This window comes from Armigeres subalbatus, chromosome 1, assembly GCF_024139115.2.
Source record: "Armigeres subalbatus isolate Guangzhou_Male chromosome 1, GZ_Asu_2, whole genome shotgun sequence".
NCBI lineage: Eukaryota > Metazoa > Arthropoda > Insecta > Diptera > Culicidae > Armigeres > Armigeres subalbatus.
This window is the reverse complement of record NC_085139.1, coordinates 180,574,675-180,585,286: the sequence shown is the minus strand read 5'-3', so window position 1 is coordinate 180,585,286 and position 10,612 is coordinate 180,574,675. Positions and strand designations below refer to the sequence as shown.

Below are 10,612 nucleotides of genomic sequence, written 5' to 3'. Positions count from 1 at the left end.
TGGAGATCGAGATAATTTTAATGGTGGGAGGGAAAATGCAAAAGCGGTCGTACATGAAACATTTTTTAATATAAATAGCGAATACATATTTTTATTATTATTTATAATTATCTACACTTTAACAATTGCTTTACCAGTATTGCCTCCTTTTAACATATCCATGAAAGCTTTCGGCATATTTTCAAATCCCTCTGTGACTGTTTCTTCGTACTGAAGTTTTCCTTGTCTAATCCAATTAAGATTTGCATTGATGCCTTCTAACCAACGATGGCCCCATCGGCTGACAATGAATCCTTGCATCTTCAACTGCTTGAAAACAAAATCTCTCTGGGGATCAGCTACTTGGACTGGAACACTATTGTAGTTCGAAATAGTGCCACATACTGAGATTCTCCCATTTAAATTCATCAGTCGAATCACTGTTTCGGTAATAGTTCCACCAACGTTGTCAAAATAACAATCAATACCCTTAGGAGCAGCTTTCTTCAGTTCTTCGAGAATATTCTGTGTTTTATAATTAATGGCGTGTTCAAAACCAAGCTTTTTAAGCCACTCGCACTTATCGTCCGATCCAGCGATTCCAATTACTTGACAACCTTTCAGTTTTGCAATCTGACCAACTACGCTACCAACGGCACCTGCAGCTCCACTAACCACAACAGTTTCTCCTTCTTTTGGGTCACAAATTTCCAGAAATCCAAAATATGCCGTATTACCAGGCATACCCAAAATACCGAGACCCAAACTCGCTGGAAGTGATCCAAAGTCCGGCAAAACATATGGTTTTTCGCCTTGGGTTTTGTTAGGATTGAAAATGGTATGGGTGCGCCAACCGAACTGACCGAAAATTCGGACTCCTTCAGGGAATGCCTTGTTTTTACTTTGCAATATTTTCGCGATCTGGCCACCAATCATAAGACTTCCAACCGGATATCTTCCCATGTATGGGCGCATATAGGGATCCACACTGAGATACTCAGCTTCGGCCAGAAATTCTCCATCCTGAAGGGTTGGCAGCTCTTCGTCAACCAATTCGAAATTTTCCTCCTTGGGTTCTCCTTTGAACTCTTTCACGTACAGCCAGTTTCGTGAGACGACGACCATGTTTGCGACTTACCACTCCAATTTCACCGGCGTAAAGTTGAGTAATGATATGATAATGAATGTTATCAGCATGTAATATATATACCAATGCTTATCAGCGATCGAACATGCAAGTCATTCCTACTATGATGCAGTTAAGCTCAGGTGAAGTAATTCTACAAATGTAGGTGGTTTGTTCCTATTATTGGAAAGAAAAATCAAACACCGTTTGTTTTCAATATATTGTGTATAACGATGCATAAAAGCATACGCATTTTTTGTGCGTTGAATCATATTAATGATCGACAAAATCGTCTCTTCTACCCTAGACAAGTGTTTATTGAAATGATAATAACTCGAAAACGCTTGATGTGATTTGTTCACATTTCGGTGTATCGACAGGCTCTAAGATCACCCTTGTCACAATATGAATAATTTTCCAAGTTCCTTCAGCGAACAAAACATTACAGGCCAGTCGGAATGACTGTTGGAGTGGCTCACTACAGAGCGAGAGCCCCAACCATATAGAGTAAGACAACCAGAAATCTTTTTTTACTTTATTGGAGTTATTTTTTAGATTTAATTTCAAGTTCATCACTGTTACTAAGAAATCACCCTGACCACAGTTTTCGTCCACCTATTTTTCGTGAACAGTTATGAGGATACTTCAATCTTATCTGTTTCCAACAACTAGTTTTCGAGAAATGAATATTTCAAAGTTGGTGGGCGAAAACTGGTTTTAGGATGATTTTTGGGTATCTTACCTTACGAGTCTACTAAACTCGTAATATGAATTGGAATGATGTCTTCATGTGTTGGTTAAATTTTGAAATTGCATCTTGAAGTTATGGCCAAAACACAGCCACATACACTGCATGTAATCGCATATTTGTCCCATATGAATAGGAAGCCCAGCATAGATGGGACAAATATGTGATTACAGGCAGTACAGTCCTTGCGTATTGTTTATTGTATGAAAAGGACAAACTACACTGCAAAAAATCCACAAATTTTGATTAATAAAAATCGAATAATTTTCCTAATGAAGCTTATTAGTATACCGCTCTCCACGTAAAGTAGAAATAGAATCTAAAACCAAAAGAAATGTACATATGTGTGGATTCATCTCTATATATATTCTTCTTCTTATTGGGATTACATCCCCCACTGGGACATTGCCGCCTCGCAAGGTTTCTAAGCCATGTTACCATTTTTGCATTCGTATATCAGGCTAACACGATGATACTTTTATGTACAGGTAGGTCGAGACAGTTTCCAAACCGAAAATTGTATAGACTGGCACCGGGAATAGAACCCAGTCACCTTCAGCATGGTCTTGCTTTATAGCCGCAAATCTTACTGCTAGGCTGAGGAGGGCCCCTTCATCTCCATACATAAACATGAATTTGCTTTTCCTTTGGGGCATTATAACTCACGAACGGATGGATCAATTTTCAACATTTCCCCACTAAACGATTCGTCTTGGGATCAACTGTGTTTATATACACTAAGAGCTGATCAATTTGACGTTGAAAGATGGAAAATTGCCAAAAAAGGCAACGGTTTTATGAGTTCTGAAAAAAGCCTGTGTTTTGAAAGAAAAGGTAAAACTTTTCGTGATGTTCTCTAATGTGGGCTTCCTTGAAAGAGCTTACTGAAAGCATTACACGCAGTTTCGTTTTTAAAATATATTATACAAATAAAAAAAAAATTTCAACAGCATTACATTTCCATCTTAATGTCTTAATTACTGATTTTTTTTAAATACAAGTAATTGATTTTGAATGTAAACGTTTATTTATGCACCTTGTCGCAGTAATTATTAGTTAAAAATGCTTTATATTATTTTATTTTATTATAATCCTGCTTGAAATGTGTTTTCCATCGCAATCATACAGATATTTCTGTAATATTTTATTGCACACAATTTTTATTTTTTCAACAATATCGCATTACAACATGTGCCATTATTGAGACTAGGTGGATTACTTGAGGTTTCTTGTACAGTCACTCGCAAAATTGAGTATACACCTTAGATAGGATTAGATGTATTAAAATTTCAAAAACAACGAATTAATTCTAGGACTCTTGTAAATAATTTTAACTATTTTTTTGTTCTGTTATAAAAATAAAAAGATTGAAAATTTTTTCCAATGTGTATTTGAAAAGTTTTACTACATTTTTTACAGCATCTCCAACATTTGCTGGGTTTTCTCAATATCTTCATATTTCAACTCGTTTTCGATTATTTGATATATCTAAGACAGTATTCCGAAGATATCTGCAACTGCAACTATTTTGCCTAACTGCATTGAAACAAAGCAATATTTTTACTTTTCATTAGCTGCAATTCAATAAAAAAAATTGTTACATGTTACAGCTTTAAAACAACAATAGATGTCAAACTAGCGGATGTGTAATTATTACTAATGTTACCAGACTTTATTACAATTCATACAGCTTGACAAATATTTTTCCATTTTTTTGGGCCTGTGCGAAATGCACTTTTGGAGGATCCATTTTCAAGCCAGTGACGCAATCCAGATAGGCATCCCGCGTTTCGCAGGACGCTTGTTGGTCACATTAGTAATTACCATTTCAAGCTTTGCCATAAAAGAGAACTTTAAATTACATTGATCATGGTCATAAGAAGAAAATTTAAAGGCCTAGGCCTTTTTGTCGATAATTTTCAAATAAACAGGCATTGGAGAAAATTTTCAAATTTTTAGACACATGTTGATAACAGAATAAAAAATAAACTATTGCAATGAATTAAAAGAACGCTAGAGAACAAATTGGTTGTATTTGAATTTTTTTACACACTCATCTAATCCAAGGTGTATACTCAATTCTGCGAGCGACTGTATATGCAATGTTTGAAACGCACAAATATTCGAAACACAGGCTATAGCTATACTAGGCACCGATGTTCAACTAGTTCGTCTAGCATCTGGAAGAGGAAACGTTCTGCTGTTGCAGTTTACAGCATTAAAATGATACGAAGAGGACTGACTGCCAATCGTCGTTGCTACTCGTCATCAGCAATAGCTGCTAAAAAATGGATCTACGCAAAAGTGTTCAAAGGAGAACCAACGCAGCAAAACTTTCAATTAGTGGATGAAAATTTGCCGGCTTTGAAAGATGGAGGTGAGTTTTCGGTTTCCATTTCGCACAATCATATGAGTTGATAACACATACATACCCTGGTGTATATTTATAAGGATGATAAATGGAATAGCAACATACGTCGCGAAGCAGATGATCGTTTAAAAATAAACAAAAAATCATGAATGTCGCAGGGCTAAATCTCAAGACAATAACAAAAAATAGTATAACATGAGATGAGTAATTTAAAATGTATGGGGTTGAGAAGAGAAATCACGACATTACTTTCTCAAAAGTGAATATGTTCAGTAGGCAATATGCAGCTTTATTGATCATCTATAGTTGATTTGTGGGATAGTTTTGGAAATATGGATTTCATAAAAAAATGTAGAATAGCGCTTTCAATTCCATTATCTTTATATAGCTAATATCGGTAGAGTTCAATCAGTAGATTGATCTTTAAACAAAATATAAAATAAAATAAAAATGTTGAAATTTTCCGAAAAACAATCTTTATACAAATATGGGTTGATCAAGAAAAGTGTTACAGTCTGTTTTGAAATTTTGTAATTATGTGGGTGAAGGGGTACTCGGGTACCCAATCTAATATTGAAACTGTAATAACTGGTTGTAGGTAATTTCAAATATATTATGAAACTTCCTGACATCTAGTAGATGAAGCGACGGGTAAAATTTAAGATTCATCTCACGGATTTTTTCATTTTAGCCACTGGGTGCCTGACGAGAGACTTTTTCTATTGATAAAATAGACAAATTTTTAAAAAATTTCAATCACGTGGCACGTGGCTAAGAAAATCAAATCCAATTTTTATGACTGTAAGGGTTGCCTTGGCAAGGTGTTAGTATGACTTTTTAAGTGTTGCTAATATAGAACATAGAGAACATATCATACAGTTAGATTTGTTTCCTTTATGCATTTTTGGAATACAATTTTTCTCAGGCGCAAGTGCCACTTTGGCACCTCTAAAAACAATGAAAAAAAAAATCAAATTAGTTGTGAATCAGTGTATTTAAAAATATTAAATTTGCGTAATCATGTTTGATAGTTTTGACCGTCGCTTTGTGTGGCGCCCGACCATTGTGGATTTTTCATATTCTCAACGATTACGCTTGTGGTCATATTTAGCATGACGATGATGAATATAATTTGTAATGAGACGAGTTAGTCATTATTCCTTTTAATTGATTGTTGTAGGCCACACAACTATGGTCGAAGTACGTATCTGAAAAGTTTCAAACAAGTTTTTCCTTTCTTTTTTCGTGTTACCTGTTCCTGTTTTTCTGATCATCCTATATATTATTTTCAAATAAAAAGTATCATACAACAAATTTGATTTTTGATTTTCAGAAATCATCGCCCAGGCTGAATACATTAGTGTGGATCCCTATATGCGACCTTACATGATGGCCTACCCAGCAGGATCACTCATGATCGGCGGCCAGGTTGGAAAGGTGATCGACAGTAAGAACGCTTCCTTTCCTGTGGGAGCTTCGATTTTCGGTCAATTCGGGTGGCGCTCACATACTGTTTGCAATCCGAACACCATGAAAACGGACATACCTTACGTGCTACCGAGCTTTGGGAATCTACCTATCAGTTTGGGACTTGGCGTCCTGGGAATGCCGGGGAATACAGCGTATTTCGGACTGCAGGAAGTGTGCTCACCGAAGAAAGGAGAGACCGTGGTTGTGAGCGGTGCAGCAGGAGCCGTAGGAAACCATGTTGGACAAATTGCCAAAAACTTAGGATGCAGAGTGGTTGGCATTGCTGGATCCGATGCCAAGTGCCAATGGTTGAAAGATTTGGGATTTGATGAAACCATCAACTACAAAACTGCCAATGTATATGCCGAGCTGAAGAAGGCTGCCCCAAAGGGAGTAGATGTGTATTTCGATAACGTGGGAGGCCAAATATCGGAATCGGTCATCAAGCTAATGAACTTATATGGTCGCATCGCAGTTTGTGGAACAATATCTAATTACAATACTTCTATAGATAAAGTTACTGACCCGCTAAGACAAATGGTTTTTAAGCAACTTAAAATGGAAGGTTTTGTAGTATGGCGCTGGAACGACAGATGGTTGGAAGGAATTGAAGCCAACTTGAGGTGGATAAATGAGGGTAAACTTAAGTGGCATGAAACCGTAACAGAAGGCTTTGAGAATTTACCAGTCGCATTTATGGATATGCTTAAAGGAGGAAATACAGGAAAAGCGGTTGTAAAAATCATCAATACATAATTGATTGTAAAATTGCGGTTAAGGATCAAAATAATCTACCTGAAACAATATTTCACACTAAAAATATGGTAATTGATATTTTTTTTGTTTTTTTCAATTTTGCCGCAAGATTATAAGAATGAAATCATCCACAGAAAACTTCTTTTTCGCTAATGGCTGATATTATGTATATGTTCCCTATCATTAAGTTTGGAAAAAATAACACTTTTTGATATACAATACTTGTACTTGTATGTTTGAGAAAACTATTAGCCATGCCCTTTAGATTTTTAAAGAACGATTTCATAAAATTGGTAACTGGTAACAAACAGAAGCAAATGCTTCTGAAATTGTTGACAGTTGCTATTAAAACATTTCTCGAAAACTTAGTAACTTACAGTTGTAACCGCTGACCTCGCTTTGATTTATTTGCATTTTTCTTCTTTGAGGTACCTTGACGTTGTTACATAAACGAGTAGGTACAAGTCTTTTTGATTTATCAGTTGAACAACATTAGTAATTATAATAAATTCAATGCTTTTTTTATTGTTAATTTCATATGTTTTATGACGTCGTCCGAACCAAGGATGTTATTGATCATTTAGTAATTTGCGTTCGATCATTAAGTAGTTTGTCAATAACTCATTCCAGAAGCTGAATTTCAAAATGTGTTGTATGGTAGACTTCTAGTGTGAAGGTATTTCTACAACTGTGCCTAATGGTTCGTTGTTTTAATTCCACTAGTAACGGAGTTATGGTTATAGTTTCAGTACTTAGACTAAATGATATCAAAATTACAATCATTTAGTTTAAGTTACTGCAACTAGCGCTATAACTCAGTTAATAGTTGAATTCAAACAACGAACCATTGGGCAGAGTTGTAGAACAACCTTCGTACTATAAGTCCACCATACAACACATTTTGAAATTCAGCCTTTGTAATGAGTTATTGGCAAACTACTAAATCGACATTGTTGTTTCATAAGGGCGAAAGTCGCAAACGTAAACATTGACTTCTTCTGCTGATTTCAGGAAAATTAGAGACTTTTGGCAGTATTTTCCACTTCCGTTCGATAGAAGGCGCGGAGTGCCTCCAGTTCCAAGTGGTTGTTAGCTGGGAACGGTCCTTGTTGTTGAGGAATTTGCAGGTAAAGGCATTGTTTACGTTTGTCGAAATGATCTAACGCAAATTACTAAATGATCTATAACATCCTTGGTCCGAACAGCTATAACAAGTGAGATATTTTCAAATCGTATCAAAACAACTCAGGATTAACAGCTCAGGAGTGTTAACATAATAAATGATTTGTTTTTTCTATAATAGTTATATGATATTTCAATAAATACAATTATTTACAAACAATCTTGTTCATAATATTACGCATTTAATCCAAAACTTTTAGCTTGTCGCTGGCTTGAACTGGCAGCAAGGTACACTTTCAAAAGATCTACTGAAAATTGCAGCACTGCACAGAGTTATTATACTCTCTAATTTTCCACGTTGGACATGAATTCACTCCCTTTCTTTCTGAAGAACCTGCGTAAATCCCAAAATCCGCCTGTAAAATGCCTGAAAAAAGCGACCCTAGTGTACAATTTTACTCAGTCGCTAAGTACTGAGTAAAATTGTATACTGGAGTCGACTTTTCGAGTCATTTTTGACGCGGCTATTTTTACGCGGATTTTGGGATTTACGCAGGTTATTCAGAAAGAAAGGGTGTGAATTCATATCCAACGTGGATAGCACGAATTTTTCGCGCTCCTTGAATGCAAACAGCGACAACAAAGACATCCGCATCGCACACCGACAGCAATCAGCGATGAGAGAGCGAAGGAAACGACACGATGATGGACATCGCCATAATAATCATCAGCATCATGCACGCCTATATAATAAGCGGTGTCAGGCCATTAGGCCGAAGGCCGTAAGGCCGAATGGCCATTAGGCCGAATTAGCAAAAAGAAGAAAAAGTGAAAAATGAGAAGTTATTTCTTCACCTTACCCCTTCTTCCTTCTCCCTTCTTTCATCTTTCTTCTTCAATCTGTCTTCTTCCTTCTTCTTTCTTCCTTCTTCCTTCTTCCTGTTTTCTTCTTCCTTCTTCCTTTTTCCTTTTTTCTTCCTCCTTCCTTCTTCCTTCTTCATTCTTCATACTTATTTTTTTCATTCTTAATTTTTCATTCTTCCCCTTCCTTCTTCCTTCCTAATTTTTCCTTCTTCTCCTTCCTTCTTGTCCTTCCTTCATAATTTTTGCTTCTTCTCTTTCCTTCTTAATTTTTCCTTCTTCTTCTTCCTTCTTCCTCCTTCCTTCTATCTTATTCCTTCTTCCTTCTTCATTCTTCGTTTTCTTCCTTCTTTCTCCCGTCTTCATTTGTTCTTTTACTTACTTTCTTTCTTCTTCCATCTTTCTTCTTCCTTCTTCCTTTTTCCTTCTTCCTTATTCGTTCTTACTTCTTCCTTCTTCTTTGTTCCTTCGTCCTTCTTCCTTCATCCTTCTTCTTTCTTCTTTCTTTCTTCTTGCTTCTTCCTTATTCCTTCTTTCTTCTTCGTTGTTACTTCTTCCTTCTTCTGTCTACCTTATTCCTTCTTTCTTCTTCGTTGTTACTTCTTCCTTCTTCTTTCTACCTTCTTCCTACTTCTTTCTTCTTTTTACTTTCTTCCTTGGTTCTTCTTCCTTCTTCTTTCTTCGTTTTCCTTCTTCTTTCTTCCTTTTTACTTCTTCCTTCTTCTTTCTTCCTTCCTCCTTCTTCCTTCTTCTTTCTTCCTTCTTCTTTCTTCCGTTCTACTTATTCCTCACTTGTCACTCCCCAGTTCGTATTCGGCCTAATGACCATTCGGCTTAATGACCCAGCATCATAATAAGCCACAAATATTAGTACTACTATTAGTACTCCCGTCTTCATTTATTCTTTTACTTTCTTTCTTCCTTCTTACTTCTTCCTTCTTCTTTTCTACCTTTTTCCTTCTTCTTTGTTCCTTCGTCTTCTTTCTTCTTTCTTCCTTCTAATTTCTTCCTTTTTCATTCTTCTTTCTTCTTTCTTCCTTCTTCCTTCTTACTTTTTTCTTCTTTATTATTTATTCTTCCTTCTTGCGTCTTCCTTCTTCTTTATTCCTTCTTTCTTTTTCGTTTTCCTTCTTCCTCCTTCTTTCTTCTTCTTTCTTCCTTCTTTCTTCTTCCTTCTTCCCTCTTCGTTTCTACTTCGTTTTTCTTCCTTTTCCTTCTTCTTTTTCCTTTTTCCTTCTTCTTTCCTCCTTCTCCCTTCTTCTTTATTCCTTCTTCCTTATTCCTGCTTCTTTCTTTCTACTTCTTCCTCACTTTTCACTCCCCAGTTCTTATTCGGCCTAATGGCCATTCGGCCTAATGGCCATTTGGCCTAATGGCCTTCGGCCAAATGACCATTCGGCTTAACGACTTTCGGCCTAATGACCGTCAGCCTAATTACCCTGCATCATAATAAACCACAAATATTAGTACTACACTCATGACAACCCCGGCAGAGCCGCTCATGGCTTTGCTACGAGGATTTCACGACATGACATAAAGAACCACCTGGAAGGACCTGAAGCTGGTCGGCGTTATAAATTACACCCTCGTTGATTGCGAGCGTTATCGGCCTTGCGAGGACGACCTTAAGTCGAAATACGTATCTGTCAAGGTACAATTAAGTGGTGGAATTAAATGGGATTGTACAAACTCGTCTTATGACAAGTGAATAAAAGCTTGTCGATGGCACTTGGGCGATTTGGAAATGTGGAATGTTTAACAAGGGAAAAATTTTCCACAATATCTGGCTTGGGCCATGGTGTATACATTGACCTGAAAGAGGAAATACCGCCATCGCTTAATTTCGGTGGCCGTAAAGGAAGAATATATTACGACGGTCTTCAGGATGTGTGTTTTCTTTGTCGGGCTGCGGGTCATCGGAAGAATTCTTGCCCACAACGACCCTCTGGAAATCGTAGGAAAGACAAGCCTAAAGACCAATCCCATCCGAGTGGTATGCTGGGATTGTATCTGGAATTGTACCTGATGAAGACTCAGAATGCACAGAGGAAATCATTGTAGATCTGGTGCAAGAAAAATTTTTGGAGCAAATGAATGAAGCAGCTACAGAGCACTTGGACCCGATCGAAAGAGAAGATCTTGAGAACGAACGACAATTGGAAGATAAGGCGAGTGAAGT

The 10,612-nt window shown here is 36.8% G+C and overlaps 2 protein-coding genes across 2 annotated transcripts; one reads left to right on the top strand and one right to left on the bottom strand.

Annotated features, from left to right (window-relative positions):
• On the bottom strand, positions 1-1,163 carry LOC134208829 (prostaglandin reductase 1-like). Its single transcript, XM_062684776.1, has one exon. It carries the CDS (start codon positions 1,102-1,104, stop codon positions 112-114), a length of 993 nt encoding a protein of 330 aa, XP_062540760.1. The 5' UTR covers positions 1,105-1,163; the 3' UTR covers positions 1-111.
• Positions 1,164-2,307: 1,144 nt separating this feature from the next.
• On the top strand, positions 2,308-6,677 carry LOC134208824 (prostaglandin reductase 1-like). The gene is made up of 3 exons (XM_062684772.1): positions 2,308-2,341; positions 3,988-4,230; positions 5,558-6,677. The coding sequence occupies exons 1-3, from the start codon at positions 2,323-2,325 to the stop codon at positions 6,448-6,450; spliced, it is 1,155 nt and encodes a 384-aa protein (XP_062540756.1). The 5' UTR covers positions 2,308-2,322; the 3' UTR covers positions 6,451-6,677.
• The last annotated feature ends 3,935 nt before the right edge of the window (positions 6,678-10,612 follow it).

What these genes read in the sequence shown, in the direction of transcription:
- LOC134208829 (XM_062684776.1), bottom strand. Translation starts at nt 1,104, where the DNA reads ATGGTCGTCGTCTCACGAAACTGGCTGTACGTGAAAGAGTTCAAAGGA.
- LOC134208824 (XM_062684772.1), top strand. An exon ending in GCCGGCTTTGAAAGATGGAG is followed by an intron (nt 4,231 to 5,557) that starts GTGAGTTTTCGG and finishes TTTGATTTTCAG; the next exon opens with AAATCATCGCCCAGGCTGAA.